The 18028-nt window shown below is 39.0% G+C and overlaps 1 protein-coding gene across 2 annotated transcripts in view; it reads left to right on the top strand.

The window, feature by feature from the left end:
- LOC127672654 (zinc finger protein 431-like) overlaps nucleotides 1-16871 on the top strand; it is a 263925-nt gene extending 247054 nt beyond the window's left edge. Inside the window, exons 1-3 of one of the 2 annotated variants that reach the window (XM_052167959.1) lie at nucleotides 14392-14425; nucleotides 14634-14694; nucleotides 15818-16871. In XM_052167959.1, coding sequence (XP_052023919.1) covers nucleotides 14392-14425; nucleotides 14634-14694; nucleotides 15818-16871 — 1149 coding nt within the window. Of the gene's footprint in view, nucleotides 1-14391; nucleotides 14426-14633; nucleotides 14695-15817 lie in introns of those variants that run through there. The other variant, XM_052167958.1, reaches the window with a different exon arrangement.
- The last annotated feature ends 1157 nt before the right edge of the window (nucleotides 16872-18028 follow it).

Genomic DNA, 18028 nt, shown 5'->3' on the forward strand with positions numbered 1-18028 from the left:
TATGCAAGATTCCACCTTGGTTGAAAGTTCTAGGTGATGTGAAGTATTGCAAATATTGAATATTCAAAGGAAAACATGCTATTCGGTATTTCTGTGGAGTGTTTATTTTACTTTCTACATACACTTCCTAAAAAATGAAGTTCAGCAAACCAAGTGTAAGAAATGATATTTAATTGTCCTCTTGACACTGAGAGCTGTGCAATCATTCTTTAGCCTTGTACATGGCTTAGCCTACTGAGGGATTAAACTTTAAGGAAGACCAAAAGCAGAAGTCAGACTTGTAAAACACAAACCTCTTCAAAGAGAGCAAGCACATAAAAGAGAGACAAACTCTCAAGGCCAGGGACCTGGGTTTTCTGTGTCAGGGCCAGTACTACCCTGAGCTTCCAACTTAGCCAGTCCTGTTTCTGCAGGTTTGTCCACAAGTGATATTGAAATTTCCAGAGGAAATTGTAGAAAACAGAAGGATTCTCCTGTGCAGAAGTTGTGGCACAGGCCTCTAATCCCCATACTAGAGAAACAAGGCAAAGTAAATCTGAGTTCAGGGCTAGTCTAGTCTACACAGAAGGAAGAAGGGGTAAAATGGAAGTTGCAGGTGGCCCCTAGATTAATTTGTAAAGGAAGCATCTGGGAAAATCACTCCTCAACCATGTTGATTAAGCAGAGAGTTTTCCTAAAGTGCTCCAGGTTACTCCCTGTGTACTGGTTCTTTTATGTCCCAACACACATGAAAACCAGGATGTCGAAGTCTCCTAAGGACTTTTTTAAAACAAACCACCAGTTACTCCTGTAACCGAAGGTAGGAAAGAATAGAATATCCTCATCTGGGTCCACTCTACCCTCCATCTTTGCCCTTGGATCATTTCAAAGAACAGAAATTTCTAGCTCTTTAACACTTTTTAAGAATGCTGTAAATAAACAAGCAAACAAACACCGGATGACTGTATAGACAAAATTGCTTTGTTTGGGCCATCGCTATAATAGAGGCGCTGACAGAAAATCTCCTAAATGCAACTCTTAGCACACATCAGGGCTCCTGATCTTCAAATAGATTTCTGGGTGGCTTGTTCACTTCTTCTGACTAAAAGCCCTTTGAAGCCACGCCCAGCATCCTAGGTTCCTGGGACTGTCAGAAGCAGAATCCTGGCCAGGGCAGTCTCCACCATCACAGGTCTCAAGTGCCAGCTCTTTCTCCCTCAACAAGCTTGGTGAGGATTGATCTGGCTCCTCTGTACCTTTGTCTGGGTTGTTGTTGTCATCCACATCTCCTGAAGCCACACTCTGTGAGACCTCTGTGCTCTAATTCATGGCACAATTCAATCTTTGGTAGTATATCAGGTTGTCCAAGCTCTCAAGTACACAAAAGGATTATAGATCCTAGTCTGCAAACCAGCCATTCTCAGAGCAGTGGCTTGACTCTCCACAGAAACAACGTGCCTCAGGCGTGGAAACTCTTGTACTGAGGTCTGGCAATACAGGTGCACTTGGCAGGGAATGTTCTTCAGAATCTGATGTACCTTTAACAAAACTTGGAGAAAACTGCATCATATTCTTGGATTTATCCATGGAACTCGTTGGGCAAGTCCTTGACCTTTGATTCAGAGAAAACTCTAGTTAGTGGATTTTACTCTACACTTCATGGCCCTTCCCAACCATTACACTGTGGGTAGCTGGGTATAAGCCCACAATCCTAACATCTGTTTGCATTGCCTAAGTAGGAAAGATTCTGACCAGTCTTGTGGCAAAATCCTTTCACCCAGAACCCAAAGGAAAGTAGCAGATCTGGAACAACAGAATCAGAGGCAAAGGGATCTTTGACCTCAAGGCCAGCCTGGTAGTCAGACCTAGTTTCAGGACAGTTAGGCCATACAGGACAATCTAGGCTCAAAGAACAAAACATGCAAACAGAAAAGGAGTGAAGCTTCTCAACATAAGATGCTATCACTCTGGATGCTGTAATAATATTTAATTAAAAAATGAGCCAACACGTTCCTCACCCACTCTAACTGCAAGAGAAGTAACCATCCCTCTCAGTGACATCCTTGGCAGAGGCAGCAATATAACCCTTTGGTAGGGTCAAGCCACGCTCTCAAGAATCTAGTCACTGCCTCAGACTCTCTAGAGCAGTCTGGGCCACTCTTAACATCTCTTCTGCCTCACCAGACACTCACCAGGTCTCTACAGAGTCTCAATCAGCTGGGCTCTCACTGTTGCTTCAGAGAAAATCTCTTCCAGCTTCTCAGCATTTCAACTGAGTTCTCTGTCCACCATTGGCAGTAGACCCACATTTCACAAATGTCACACTACCCCAGGGCCACCAGTCCCTTTGGTTCCTCAACCAAGGTGCCCCAAATTACCCAGAAGAACAGACTCTCAACACGTAGTTAATTTGCCAATTAGATTTAAATATAATTAAAACACATGTACAAGATGCCACTAAGGTAATACGAAACCAAATCTATTATATTAAAAGTTCCATCCCAATATTCTAACCTTTAGAAATATTTACTTCTGATCCCATCTTAGTATGCTATGCCTCTCTCCCGTCTCCCACTTGTGGCTCCTGCAAGCACCTCCCTGTGTCTCTCTCCTGAGTCCTCCTCCTCACTCCGTTCTAATCACTAGCCTCAATGTGTATGCATGAGAAATACCTTGCAACATGCAATTGTCTAGAGTTAAACATTATAGGCAACTGATTAGACAGGCAATGGGAAAAGTGCTCATGGGACAGCGAGTCTACTTGAGGTTCTTGTTTCAGAGAGTAAAAGATGACATAGAATAATCTCTCACTCCCTCTCTCTGTCCTGAAAGGGGATATATTAGAAAGACTAACAGGGTGCAGTCTGCCTTATTCCACAACAGCTGGATAGGAAGCAAAGTCCAAGAATCCAGAAGTTCTCAGTCCCCAAGTCTGGATGTCTCAGCAGGTCTTCAATAGAAGATGGAATCACAGACAAGTGGACTCTAGTGTCAGGGAAGTCATAAGACTTGCTATCTAGGAGAGAACAAGCAGGTAATGTGAAAACTTTCTTCCTCTGTGTTCTTATATAGGCCTCAAGATTAAGGTGCAGCCCAAAATAAAGGTGTGTGTTCCAGATATATTCTCTGGATTAAAGCCTGGATTAAAGCCACTGGATGAGTGTCTACTACTAAGTGTGGCAACTCAGACCTTTAATCCAAGCAGTATGGAAGTGAATCAGGTGGGACTTTGTGAGTAGCCTGGTCTACAAAGTGAGTTCCAGGACAGTCAGAGGTATTACAGATAAACCCTGGCTCAGAATATCAACAACAACAACAGTCACAATAACAAAGTTAGTTGACTTCTTTACTCCATATACAGATTAAAGGCCTGGACCTTTCAAGCTCAAACAGTCTGAATTAAAGTGGAGCATTCCTACCTCAAAGACATTGATTGCTTTTTACAAAGTAAGCAAAAATCCCTTTGATGGAGTGTCCTCATGTTTTGGATCTTGCTTAATTCCAGATTTAATCAAGTTAACAATACAGACTAGCGACCACAGTGTCTTACTCTCTGTAACCCTGGCTGTTTTGAAAGTCACTTTGTGGACCACCAAGTCAAAGATCTCCCTGATTTTGCCTCCTTCATACTGAGATTAAAGGCACATGTCACAGTGTCCTGCTTATAAATCCTGTTAAGTGTCATTTTTTTAGCTGGACACTTGAGCAGATGCTAATCCTCTGTTCCAAGCACAGAGATGGTTGGGGGCAACAGCCAAGTGCAGAGATGAACTCTTAGAGAAAAAAAAAAACATTATAATTTTTATGTCTTTACAGAAAACAAATTTGGCCTCAAAAAGGAAACAGGGAGCCCCATCAGCTAAGAGGACGAAAAACAAAATTTCACAAAGAGCACAAAGAAAACGGCATAATTTATATTGTTACAAAAAACATGAAAAGAAGCTTGGCCCTGAAAGATGCATCAGTGATCCTGTCAACCAAGGAAAGGAAAGGCAAAGCTGAGCTCTACGAACCCAAAAGCACCTAGAAGGGTCCATGCTAAGGAAGGTTGAGGAAAGGACTGAGACTGCTGCCCAGTGATGCCGGCCTCCTATTGGCCCAGGGCTGATCTGGATTTAGGGACCCTAGTTCCTCTGCTCTATAGCCAGGTCCCTGGAATAAACATCCAGAGAAGTCCAGAAGCCAGCTCTGGCTGCCTCCTTGCTGTGCAGGGCTCAGTGGTCCATTCTGCAAAGGGGAAGAACTAGGCTAAGTAAATATTGCTGGCATGGTTTAATTTCTGCAGTTTCACAACAAATAGAAATGTTGCCTTCGGCTAGCGTAGCTCTATTTCAGGGAAAGCACGGAAAACTAAACGTGAAGCAGCAAGAATTTGATCGGATTCCAGGACACCTTTGTGCTTGCCAAATAAATTCAGACGGGAGATTTTGTCAATCAATATAAGCCTAGTATGATATTCTTATAGTCGCTTTTCTTCACAACATGGACTACTATCAAAAGGCAAATGTTGTATGAAAACGACTGGTTATTAAAAGGATATGCATAATGAAAAATGAAATTTGGGGGATAATAATAGCATTTTATTTACTACTAGCTGGACATTTACATAAAATGGCTGATTCATGTAACAATGAATCCATTTAAGAAGACTGCCTAACATTTACTTAAAGAACTGACTTTACTTAAAGAGTTACTCTGAGCCAGGTGTGGGAAAGCAAACCTTATATCCCAACATTCAGGATGTAGAGTCAGGCAGATCAATATGAATTCAAGGCCAGATTGGTCAGAGAGTGTGGCAAGGGAGGAGGGGCTGGTGAAAGAGAGGGAAACTGACAGTAACATATACACACAGACACACAGACACACAGACACAGACACAGACACACATACACACACACACACACACACACACACACACACACACACACACACACACCGATTTACTCTGAATTTAAAAGATTGAGTTTTTAAATCTTGGCATTTTTAATTGAAAGGTAATTACTTTGTTTTTGCTCCTCTTCTTCAGTGACCCTGTACTCAACATGTCTTTGGTTTTTTGTTTGTTTGTTTGTTTGTTTTTGTTTTTTATGCCACAAAGTTCCTTCCTATTTAAGTGTATTGTGGCTTATACTTGTGTTTTTATGTAATTTCATTTTATGAATAATAGTTTGTGTATGTTGAGGTTTCTTAGTTGTTTTATTTATCTTTTCATCTGTATATTTTTCATTTTATTTTATCAGAGGTTTTGTTTTTTATAATTAATAATAATAATAGAATAGTTTAGATGTTTAGTTTATTAACAGGGAAAAGAAAGAAAAAGTAGGGATTTGAACAAGTGGCATGGGATAGGGAAATCTGGAAATAGTTGGGTGAGGAGAGAGGTAATTAGAATATAGTGTATGAAAGATATCTATGCTCAATAATTGAAAAATGAGAGATAAAAGAGAAGACCATCAATGATCATTGAACCACTCCTTTCCTGTGATGAATCACATAAAATACTCTGTGACATTAAGGACAACACAATAAATCGGCATCAATCCCTTCATGAAATACTCCAGGATGGCATCCTGTATGTAGAAATCATTTCTTAAAAACTAATGCCCACCAGACAAATGAAAAATAGGGAGATGTTACAATTCACGTCTAAATTATCAATGATTAAACAGACACACTTTCAGGTATGGTTCATAAAAATCTCTTTTGTGATAGTAAATTTGTATTTATGATTGAACTAACAAAAGCACCTTTAAAAGGAAAAATAATTGTCACACAGAATGTGGCCTTGCTTAATCAAGCAAGCAAAACACAGACCAGGGCTGTCCAAGTTTGGCATCCTGCCCATGACATTTCTTCAAGCAAGCCCCTGGTCCAAGTATTTTGAGCAGATTCAGCCCTGATAGTGAAGTTATTCAGAGGTCACGGCCTGATCTAGCAAGGGAGGAGCACCACAAGGGACCTCACAGGTGCAAACATCTGGCTACACCTGGCCGACGCTTCCCACGCAGCTCTAGGGAGGACCAACCACCACTGCTCCCACTGCTCATATGTCTGCTCCTCCTTACTATGAGCAGTGACTCTGTGGTCAACATGTCTCAAAAATGGAGCTTACTTGAGGTTCCCTTACAGTTCCTCAATTTTATTAGGATTATTTTCCATGTAAATCTCCAATTTTATCAAAATTTTCTAATTCTCTCTTTATTTAATTTAGAAATATTTTTATTTCTATCATTTTAGAAGCATCCCTTTCCTTGTAAATCTTCAACTTTCACACCTTTTTCTATGTATTTCTTCAATTTTTCAGGAATATATTCCATGAAAATCTTCCCTTTCATCCCAAATTTGTCTATGTCCTTGGTCATTCAGTAAAAATAAAATTATCTACATTTTTGAACATTATTTTCCAAGAAATTCTTCAATTTTAACACATTTTTCTATATATTAGTTCAATTTTCTCGGATATGTTTTAAATGTAAACCCTCAATTTTATCAGAAAATGTTCCTAGTTTATTTTTCAAAAATTTTAGGAATTTTTTTTGTCTACTGTTTATCTGTATTATTTTTCAATTAAATCCTTCATTATTTCATGTTCTACTTTATTTTTTTCACACATATTTTCAGTGAATGTTTCTACTACCTTTTTCAATTAGTTTAGAAATAGTTTATATGTCTAATATTTTATCTGTATTATCTTTTCTGATATCTTCAATTATACTACATTTCCTGTATATTACTTCAGTTGTATTAGAAATATTTTCCATCAAAATCTTCAATTTTATCAAAATTTTTTTCTAGGTTATTGGACAATGTTCTAGGTGTATTTTCTATGTTTACTATTTTACTATTATTATTTCCCAATTAATTCTTCAATTTGAACACACACATATATCTTCAATATCATTACAGATATTAGTTAAGATAAACTTTAATTTTATCAGAAAATATTTCTATATAATTTTTCAATTATTTAGAGATGTTTTTATGTACACAAAATTATCTAAATAATTTCCAGTGAAAATCTTCAATTTAACACTACTTTTCTATATATTGTTTCAGTTATATCAGAAACAAATTCCTTTAAAATCATGAATTTTATGAGAAAATGTTTCTAGGTGCTTGATTTAGTTAAGATAATTTATCTTTTTACCATTATTATTTTCCAACAGATTTTTCAATTTTAACACATTATTTTTCAATTTATTCCTAAAATTGAATTTGCATACACATTTAGTTGTCTTTGTCAACTTTTTATGTCTATTCATTTTCAATGCCAAATCTCAATTCAAAATAAATTTTCTGTATATTTCTTCAATTTTATAAGAAGTATTTTCCATGAAAGCCATCAATTTGATTAGAAATTTTTTACATGGTTTTCAGTTAGTTTTGATGTATTATCTATGTGTAAACTTTCATATGTATTATTTTACATCTAATTCTTCAATTTTAACACACATATTTATATATTTCTTCAAATTCAGTGAAAATGTCACATTGGCCTCACTGTCAGTCACTCAGAGATTGCTGGCCCTGCGCCTGATATCACGCCAATCCCGCCCCTCACCCATCTATCTCAGCCCTGGGCGGGAGCCATGTTGGATTCCCTGACTGTCACCCAGCAACCGCTGGCCACGCCCCCTGACATCCCTGGAGCCCAGCCCCCTCCCTGTGACCATGCAATTCAGCCCCTGGCAGGCGCCATGTTAACATCCCTGTCCATAACCCAGAAACCTCTGGCACCACCCCTGATGTCACCCCACCTCCCGCCCTGCATCTAGCCTCCTGATGTCATTTCCTGTCTTCTATTTTATGAATGAAAGTGGGATGGGAGTTTGAATGTGCGTATTGGTCAGAGGTCTGGAAGAGGCGGAAAGGAGGTGAGCACGCTTATTTAGCGACAGCTGTGATTGCTGAGCTTCCCGGGCTCTGAGCAGCGGGGCCTGGAATTGTGGAACGGGACCGCATTCGCATGCACATCTGGATGAAGATAGTGCTCCATGCTGTGGGTGTGTGTGAGCTCTCAAGTCACACCGGGCTATCCTCCTGTCGTTTCCACAGAAGCAGTCTGTAAGTTTGGAGAGGCTGGTTAAGACGCGGGCTTCCCACTCTGCTCTGGAAAGTTTACAGCGGGGCAGAGTGCAAACCCTTTCTGTGCTCTGGGCAGGGACAGTGGACGGGCAAGTCGGGGGCTTCAGGCTCTGGAAAGTTTGCACCGTGGCCGAGTGCAAACCCTCTCTGTGCTCCTCCAGGCTGGGACAGTGGCCGGGCAAGGCGCGGGCTTCCCGCTCTGCTCTGGAAAGTTTGCAGCAGGGCAGAGTGCAAACTCTCTCTGTGCTCCAGGCAGGGACAGTGGCTGGGCAAAGCTCAGGCTTCCCGCTCTGGAAATTGGGCAGTGGGGCAGAGTGCAAACCCTCTCTGTGCTCCTCCAGGCGGGCACAGTGGCCTCCTAGCACAACCCTCCTGTGGGAATGGAAGCCAAGCCTGGCCGCCATGGATCTCTGGGCTGTGCACCCGGCCCTGGCTTCTGCCTGTGAGCTGGTGAGACAGGAAGGCAATTCACAGGCCAATAAACTGCATCCTGTTCCTTAATGACACAGGCTGGGCTGTGACATGACAAAGACCTGGTAGAGTTTACAGAGGTCTGGGCTGGCGCTTTCCCAAGGAACATAAATAATCAGATTGGAGCTGGCTGGGGTCAAAGGCTGTGGGATGGATGGGGCTAGGTCCCAGGCTATTTTTTTTCTTTAGTTTTGTTAATTATTTATGTAGTAGTTATTTACATTGTTTTCCCTTGATGCTTGCTGTTTTGATTACTGTGCAGGAAAGACACTTTTCTACAATCTGTTTGATATTTTTGATGCTTCTTTTATATTAACAGGCACCTCCATTAGTTTAGGAAAATTTTCATTTATGATTTTATTGGAAATGTTTTCTAGACATTTATGCTGATTGAGCGTTTTCCCTGTGGCTGTGCAGCTTGAATGGTTCTCCGTGTCCTGCTCTGAGCTCTGCTGTTGTGTGCTGTGAGGGGACCTCAGGGAAGCTCTGAAATCAAGACATGGTGAGTACGGGATCACTGCCCACAATGGGGAGGAACATGTGGTTGAGCAGTGTGTCCTCTATGGGGTTGGATTGGAATGATCATCCAGATGTGAACACCTGTGAGGTTTCTAGTGGTTGCTTCTTACTTGATAGTTCAGGCCATGATCTCTGAATAATTTCAGTACCATGGCTGATTGTAATTCTGTCCAAAACATCTGGACCAGTTGCTTTCTTGTAGAAGCATGGGTGGCTTCTGAGACTATGCAGCATCTTTTTGTCTTTTATAATATACAAGAAGAAAGCAGGAATAGACCTGGAAAGATAGCTCAGAGGTTAAGAACTGTGGCTGTTCCTACACAGTTCATGAGTTCAATTCTTAGCAACCACATGGTGGCTCACAACCATATGTAATGGGATCTGGTGCCCTCTTCTGGCCTGCAAGAATACATGCAGGGAGAACATTGTGTGTGTAATGAATTAATTCCATAAAAATACGATGGATATGAAGCTAATAGTTGTGATTTCATACATTTCTAGTTTTTGTTTTGTTTAGTTTGTTAAATTTTTCTGCTGCAGTTTTTTTTATATTTGCTTATCATATGTTTAGTGTTTTGATTATTATGTGGCAAAGGGACTTTTTCTCAGTCTGTTTAGTATTTTTGATGGTTCTTGTACGTTATCAGACACTTTCTTTAGTTTAGCAAAATTTTCATTTATGATTTTATTGGAAATATTTTCCATTCTTTATCCTCCTCCTCCTCCTCTTCTTCTTCCTCTTCTTCTTCTTCTTCTTCTTCTTCTTCTTCTTCTTCTTCTTCTTCTTCTTCTTCTTCTTCTTCTTCTTCTTCTTCTCTCTCCTCCTCCTCCTCCTCCTCCTCCTCCTCCTCCTCCTCCTCCTCCTCCTCTTGCTCCTCTTCTCCCTCCTCTTCCTCCTCTTCCTCCTCTTTCTCTAATATATATTGAGAAAGTAAAACACACAAGAGCTCTGATACAAAAGAGTTTGTTTGTTGAAAAGGAGAGGAGTGAGAGCCTGAGGATGGTGACTTATTTTCCTGGCTGGTATTACATATCTTTCTAGGCTGGTCCTAGGTATTTGCATTTTTGGTGATTATTGGTCTAGGTACTAGTTTCTCAGTTTGTCTTGTTTTTGTGGGAGTGTTATTCCTGTGTTACAGTTTTCTTTGTAGATTTTTAGAGTGTTGTCTGAGTGCTGGCTCTTTTACTGACCTGTTTGTTATGTTCAAGAGAGATTGCTTGTTGATGTTGGAAGCTAGGAGAGGAGGTGGGCCGGGTAAGAAAATCCTAGCAATCCATAAGGAAACATGATCAGGAGAGAATTGAAGTTGATAACATTTCAACCTTTCAGAGCTACAGTCATCTGAAGGATGGCTGGTGGCTCAGTCTCTGAGAGTTTCCTAGTGCCCAGGTTAGTTGACACTGAGGGACTTCTTATGGGTTTCTTTTTCTTTGGAGGCCCTCATTTCTTTCCCCAACTCTTCCAAAGATCCCCTGTGTTCTTGCAATGTTAGGCTGTGGGCTCTGAATCTGTTTCAGTCAGGTGCTGGATGGAGACTCTCAGAGAACAATTATGCTAAGCTACTCTCAGGAAGTATAACAAAGTATATCCTCAGTATAGTCAGGGATTGGTGATTGCCCATGGGATGGGTCTCAACTTGAGCAGGGTATATTTTGGTGAGTCCCTCATTCTCTACTCCATATTTTTGCCTGTATTTCTTGTAGACAAGATAAATTTTGCTTGGAAAGGTTTTTGGTTTGGTTGGTGTAGTTAACTTTCCACTGGGAGTTCTGCCTGTCTTTAGGGTGTGGCCCTCTTCTGTGTCCAAATCTCACTGCTATGTATTTCAGCTATGATCACGCCCCATAGACTGCCTGTTGCCCTCCCTTTCATGGTCTATAGCAGATCCTAAAGATGCCTAAACTCTTAGATCCCTGTCAGCTGGAGATTTCAATTCATTTTCCTTGTCCTATGGCCCTTCCTTTTCTCTCACCACAGCTGTTCCTTACCTCCACTTCCCCTTTCTTAACTACTGGCCCTTTCAGTTCTCTCTCTCTTTCATCTGCCTCCTCTGACTTTTTTATTTCCACTTCAGAGTGTGATTCAACCATGCTCATTTTAGCCTTCTTTTTTTAAAAAAATATATTTATTTTTTATATGTAAGTACCCTGTATTTGTTTTCAGACACTCCAGAGGAGGGCATCAGATCTCATTACTGGTGGTTGTGAGCCACCATGTAGGTGCTGGGATATGAACTCAGGACCTTCCCAAGAGCAATCAGTGTTTTTGCCAACTGAGCCATCTATCTAGTCCCTTAGCATTCCTTCTTGTTTAGCTTCTTCAGGTCCAAGAAATATCATGCATATATCCTGTGCTTTATGGTTATTATCCATTTGTAAGTGAGTACATACATGCATGTCCTTTTGGGTCTGGGATAGATCACTTAGGATGATCGTATCTAGTTGTATCCATTTGCCTGCAAGATTCATTTTGTTCTGGTTTTTACTAGCTGAATAGTGTTCAATTTTGAATATGAACCACATATTCTGTATCCAAATTTTGGTTGGCGGACTTATTGATTTTTTTCAGTTTCCAGCTGTTATAAGTAAAACAGATATGAAATTAGTGGAACACATGCTCTAGTAGGTAGATATCCTAAGAACATATCCTAAGTGTAACATGTCCTCCTGCTAAATCTTAAATTCATGGAAGGAGTAGGCAATGTGTTTCTTAGTCCCAAGAAGGAGCTTTAAATAAAACCTGCTGCAAATATGGACCAAGTGAGGCAGAGTCCATCACCTTAGAAGCCAAACGTAAGAGCATCTTTTATATGGTGTGGCTTCTGAAAACTGATAGATGATAAATTCGAGTTCCTGGATTCTTCCTGTATGGTTTAAATTTGGCCCGATTCCAGCCATCTTTTGGCAGAGTCAGAGCCATGGGAAGACTCCATGAGAGTTCATTGCAGTGAAATTATGAGGATGATTCTTGAGTTGCATTTTGCGACCACAGCTTGTTGAGATAACTAATGCATTGGTAAATATTCCATGGAGAGATGTATACAAGGAGAGGATGTACCCAAGCTGTTACAAGAGGTGACCTTCAAGATTTTGCCTTGTGTGTCAGAAGAGACTTTTGATGTTTGAACAGTGTAGGAGTTCCTGCAGACTGTTAGGATCCCTGAAGAAAGACTGAATGCATTTTCATCACAGAATGAATATTTGCCCATAGTGTCAAGGATCAGGATGCAGTTGATTGAAACAAAAAGCTTCTAGATAGGATGATGTCTTCGTTGGCCTGTCTGTCCTGTCTGGCTTTCTTTGTGAAGCTTGTGGAAGATCTTCTGGTAGGAGCCATTCCAGATACCTTTCAGGATAGTGTTTATAGAATGAAAATTTTATTTTTTCTCCCTTTTTTTTGCTTTTCCAATAATTTATATATTCATTGTCACCCTTATCACTAACCCCATTATATATCCCTTGCCATGGCAGAGTCCCTCCCCCAGTCCACTCTGTTTTTCTTTGGGAGGTTGTGGGGCCCCCAGATATCCCCAAAATTGGTGCATCAATTCTCTTGTGAGTTAAGTACATTCTCTCTCACTGAGGCCAGACATGGCAGCCCAGTTAAGGAAACAGATTCAAAAGATATCCCACCCCCACACACACAGCTATAGGGAAAGCCCCTGCTACAGTTGTTAGATGACCTTCTGAGCCTGTGAGCTGCACATTTGTTATATATGTGCCAGGGGCCTTTGTCCATCCTGTGTATGCTATTTGGTTGGTGGCTTAGTATCTGAGTGTCCCCAGGGGTGCTTGTTACTTGAGTCTCTTGGTCTTCCTGTGGTGTTCCTATCCTCCTCAGGGATTACAATCTTTTCAACAAATCTTCCATAATAGTCCCCAAGTTCCATGCAATGTTTGATTCTGGATCTCTGCAGCTTTTTCAGTCAGGTGCTTGGTGGATCCTCTCAATGGACAATTGCTCAAGGATTCACTATGGGAGCATAACATAATAATGTCATGGATTGGTGCTTGTCCATAGAATGGCACTCAAGTGGGGCAAATTTTCATTGGCCATGCCCTCTCTGCTCCAGATTTAACCCCGCATTTCTTTTTGAGGGGAAACATTGTGTCCATGGTGTGTTCTGTGTTGTGGTTGAAACTGACCCTTCAGCATTCTTCTCATGCTCCCATATATGCACTATAATCTCTTTCCTTAAATCATATAAAATACAATGGATACATTTCCTAATCAGTGATAATCTATTTTACAAGTCTAGTTGTTTTATATTTTTATATTTATTCCAGTTTTTGCTTTTCTTTTCCAAAACAAATTTCGCTGTGTAGCTTTGTCTGTCCTTAAAGTAGTAGAGAAACCACAAAAGACACATGTCTTATATTTGTAATATAAGCATAATTTTGTGTGGTTTTTTTTTTGTTGTTGTTGTTGTTGTTTTGTTTTGTTTTCTTTTTGGATTTGGCTTTTTTTTTTTTTTTTTTTGACACAGGTTTTCTCTGTGTAGCCCTGGCTGTCCTGGAACTCACTTTGTAGACCGGACTGGCCTCGAACTCAGAAATCTGCCTGCCTCTGCCTCCCAGAGTGCTGGGATTACAGGTGTGTGCCACCACCGCCCGGCTCTGTGTTTTTTCATCCATATCTTTAGTATTGAAATTTGACCAAATGTTATAGATTAAACTTCATATTTCTGCCAGGTAAATACAGATGTTCTGTGAATTTATAATTCTTTGTAGGAACTTTTATAAAGAACTTTGAGTTCAGTATCATTTTTTCCCATGGTTGTTTTTTGTAGGGATTGAGGGTCTTAAAATATACATTTTAGTCTCCTAGAACACATTACAAAGGCTATGCCAATGTCTAGGTAAATGGCATACACCTGCCTGTGCCTCTGTGATTAAAGACATGAGAAAATACAAACAGATTGCCCATCATGTTTGTAGTTAGTAATTGTTCATACAATTTTTCAGATGTGTGCTCGGTATTGTGGATCTGTTTCCCCTGCAAGTCCCTCTCAATTCGCATTTCTCTGGCAAAGCTGTATCCTATTCAAAGTGTTCAAAAGAGACAGAGGTGGAACTTATAATTAAAGCTCCTTCTAAAATGACACAGTGATTATAAATTCTGAGTCAGAAAATAAGCAGAGCAAGCACGAGAATTATGTGAATATATATTTGAGAAAGCATACATTTGTTTTCCGGTGATGTTAGTATCATGCTTTGTGTTGTACATTTGTATGGGATATTTAGGATGCAGTGACTTTTGATGATGTGAATGTGAAATTCACTGAGGAGGAGTGGAATTTGCTGGATCCTTCCCAGAAGAGTCTCTACAAAAATGTGATGATTGAAACCTACCTGAACCTCAAAGCTATAGGTAAGACTTATTTTTTTTTCTGAAGGAAACAAATGTTTCTTGGTTATTGATGAACTTCTATTATTTTAATTGTATGAAAATTGAGCTGAATAATTCAGTTTCACTGAATTTTCACTGTAACTTTCACGGTGCAGTTAAAATTCACAGTACCTTTAATTTTGCCTATTTTCCAATACTATATCATTCATTTTCTATTACTGTGTTTTAGGCTATAATTGCAAGGAGCATCATCTTGAAGAACATTGTCAAAATAATAAAAGTCATGAAAGGTAATTTTCATGTGCAAACTGATACAAAATTGTCTCTGAAGAAATTTTAATATCTTATGGAATCTCCAGCAAAAAGCTAGAGTGTAAAGTAACAGTCCTTTAACTGTAGCTATGATTATAATATTCTTTCAAAACCATGTACCTCAAGATCCAATATGTGATTTGTGTATCCATTTGATAAGTAGCTCCGCTAAACCTGTGCTGTGGATCTGCCAATCTGTATAGTCTCGTAGTATTTAGAAATTGCACATTGAATAGTGATAAATTTATATCCAAACATTCTATAAGCAAATAGTCCATAGAAAATTTGGTGATACTAATATTCTTGTAGTAATATGGTTCAGTTTGGTGAGAGGGCATTTTATGAGAATCAAGAATATTGTTGTGGAGAAACATTAGTCCATATTGCACATGTTATGAGAAACAAAAATTAAAACAGTGTGAATGCAATGCGTAAACCTTTAATTTATCATTCTTTTTATTAGGTATATCATGTGTCACAATAGATAATAATCATGTGAGCATTAGCATATGGAAAGAAGAAGCATAAATTTTTGTTCTAAAACAAGAAGATATGTAGTATTCTACCTTTGAAAGAAATTTGGAATATGAAAGACATTTGTAATTAGTTGGGTCTTTAGCTTTACAGGGAATATCCCAAAACTCATAGTGTAAAAAGAACTTTATGGGTACTAGGAATTTGGAAATTCTTCTGTGTGTCCTGGTTCCCAGTCACATGTGTTGTAATTCACACAAGAGGAAAAATATGAATACAATTAGTGTTATACAGATCAGAGTTTTTCTAACTTTATTCAGATAGCTAAAATACATCATATAAAAAGAGGGTATTATAAATATGAGCCATGTAATAACCATCACAGGTGTCTTGAACAACCCATGATGAGGGAGAACAACATGAACATATAAGGTGCTAAAACCTTAAGATCTGATGCTTCTTTACCATTAGACAAATTGTAAACATAATTCATATTGATTACATGATTGATCAGAGTAATGAATGTGGTAAAGATTTCACATGTGCTAATTATCATTGCAGGCATGTAAGAAGATATACTGGAGTGAAACTCTATGAGTGTAATATATGTGGTAAAGCCTTTACAAGATCAAGTCATCTCCAATGTCATAAAACAACACATACTGGAGAGAAACCTCATGAATGTAATCAATGTGGTAAAGCCTTTGCAAGACCCAGGAATCTCCAAAGACATAAAATGACACATACTGGAGAGAAACCTTATGAATGTGATCAATGTGGTAAAGTCTTTGCACAGCGCAATCATCTCCAAATTCATAAAAGAACACATACTGGAGAGAAACCTTATGAATGCGATCAATGTGGTAAAGCCTTTGCACAGCGCAGTAATTTTCAATATCATAAAAGAACACATACTGGAGAGAAACCTTATGTATGTAATCAATGTGGTAAAGCCTTTGCACAGCGCAGTAATTTTCAATATCATAAAAGAACACATACTGGAGAGAAACCTTATGTATGCAATCAATGTGGTAAAGCCTTTGCACAGCGCAGTAATTTTCAATATCATAAAAGAACACATACTGGAGAGAAACCTTATGTATGTAATCAATGTGGTAAAGCCTTTGCATATCACAGTTATCTCCAAAGACATAAAAGAGCACACGTGGGAGAGAAACCTTATGAGTGCAATCAATGTGGTAAAGCCTTTGCACAGCACATTTATCTCCAAATTCATAAAAGAACACATACTGGGGAGAAACCTTATGAATGTAATCAATGTGGTAAAGCCTTTGCATGTCACAGTGATCTCCAAAGACATAAAAGAACACATACTGGAGAGAAACCTTATGAATGTAATCAATGTGGTAAAGCCTTTGCACAGCACAGTCATCTCCAATATCACAAAAGAACACATACTGGAGAGAAACCTTATGAGTGTCATCAATGTGGTAAAGCCTTTGCACAGCACAGTCATCTCCAATATCACAAAAGAACACATACTGGAGAGAAACCTTATGAGTGCCATCAATGTGGTAAAGCCTTTGCACAGCACAGTAATCTCCAGTATCATAAAAGAACACATACCGGCGAGAAAACTTATGAATGTAAACAATGTGGTAAAGCCTTTACAAGACCCAGTTATCTCCAGTATCATAAAAGAACACACACCGGACAGTAAACGTATTAATGTAATCAATGTGGTAAAGTGTTTTCACTAGGGATAAGTATCCAAATTCTGTGTGCTGGAGAGAAAAATAATGAAAATGATCATGAATTAAGTGGGAATTAGGAGGGTATCATAGTAGGATATGATAGACATGGGTGCTTGGGATTGTTTCCACTCTGGAGATTTCTTTTTTTTTATGTTTTTGCAAAGAAGTTTGCTGCCCTCGTCTGAAGAGTTTCTTTGAGGTTAAGGTAAAGATGTTTACATTAATTGTATTGACAAAGTAAGTCATGAAAATCACCACATAGAATTTGGCCTGAAAGTTTTTAACAAGCATAGAAACTAAGAAAGGAAAAATAAAAAAAGAAAGGTTCAAAATACAAGGCATCATCAAGAAGTTGAATGAAGTTTAATCTTGTGATCAAGGATATTCAATGGCATTAAAGGAATGGTTACATTAGGACAAGATTACATTCAGCTAAACATATGGGTTTGCAGTTGTATGAAAGAGAACTGTATTATGTTAGGAATTATTATTACCTGGATACTGTTTTGATGTAGACACATGAAGATACAATTATGTAACAAATTGCCAAGAGATAGATTTGGATTCTGGGTTCTGAATTTAAAATGTAAGCAGAAAGGCTTAGTTCATGTCATGGTGTTACATGCTTTTTAACCCACCATTCACGAGACAGAGTCATGCAGATGTTTGAGATCAAGGTAGATCTCTAAGCAAGTTCCAGGAAAGCCAAGATTAGGCAGTGATATATTTGAAATATTGAAAGCTGCTGATAATGGAATAGAAGGAGCCATGTCCAAACCCTGGTAAGCAGCAGAACTCTGAGAATTTTATCATGAAGTGGTGTTGAATATTGTCAGAGAATTTTACATTACCTCATGAGATGATCAGTTCCTGGTTTTTCTTACACTTTAATCCCATTTTGTTGAACCGTCACTGTTTCTAGAATGAAGCCTTCCTCACTGTTAATGGTGGATGATCTTTTGATGTGTTTCATATTTTATTTTATTTTATTTGTTTTATCTTTTAAGTATTTTTGAATCTGTGGTTTTAGGGATAATTGGTCTGTAATGCTCTTTAATTGCTCAGTCTTTCCTGACTGGATATATGAGTAATCAGGGGTTCATAAAATAAATTGACTAATATT

The sequence above is a fragment of the Apodemus sylvaticus genome, chromosome 22, assembly GCF_947179515.1.
Source record: "Apodemus sylvaticus chromosome 22, mApoSyl1.1, whole genome shotgun sequence".
In the NCBI taxonomy this organism is placed as follows: domain Eukaryota; kingdom Metazoa; phylum Chordata; class Mammalia; order Rodentia; family Muridae; genus Apodemus; species Apodemus sylvaticus.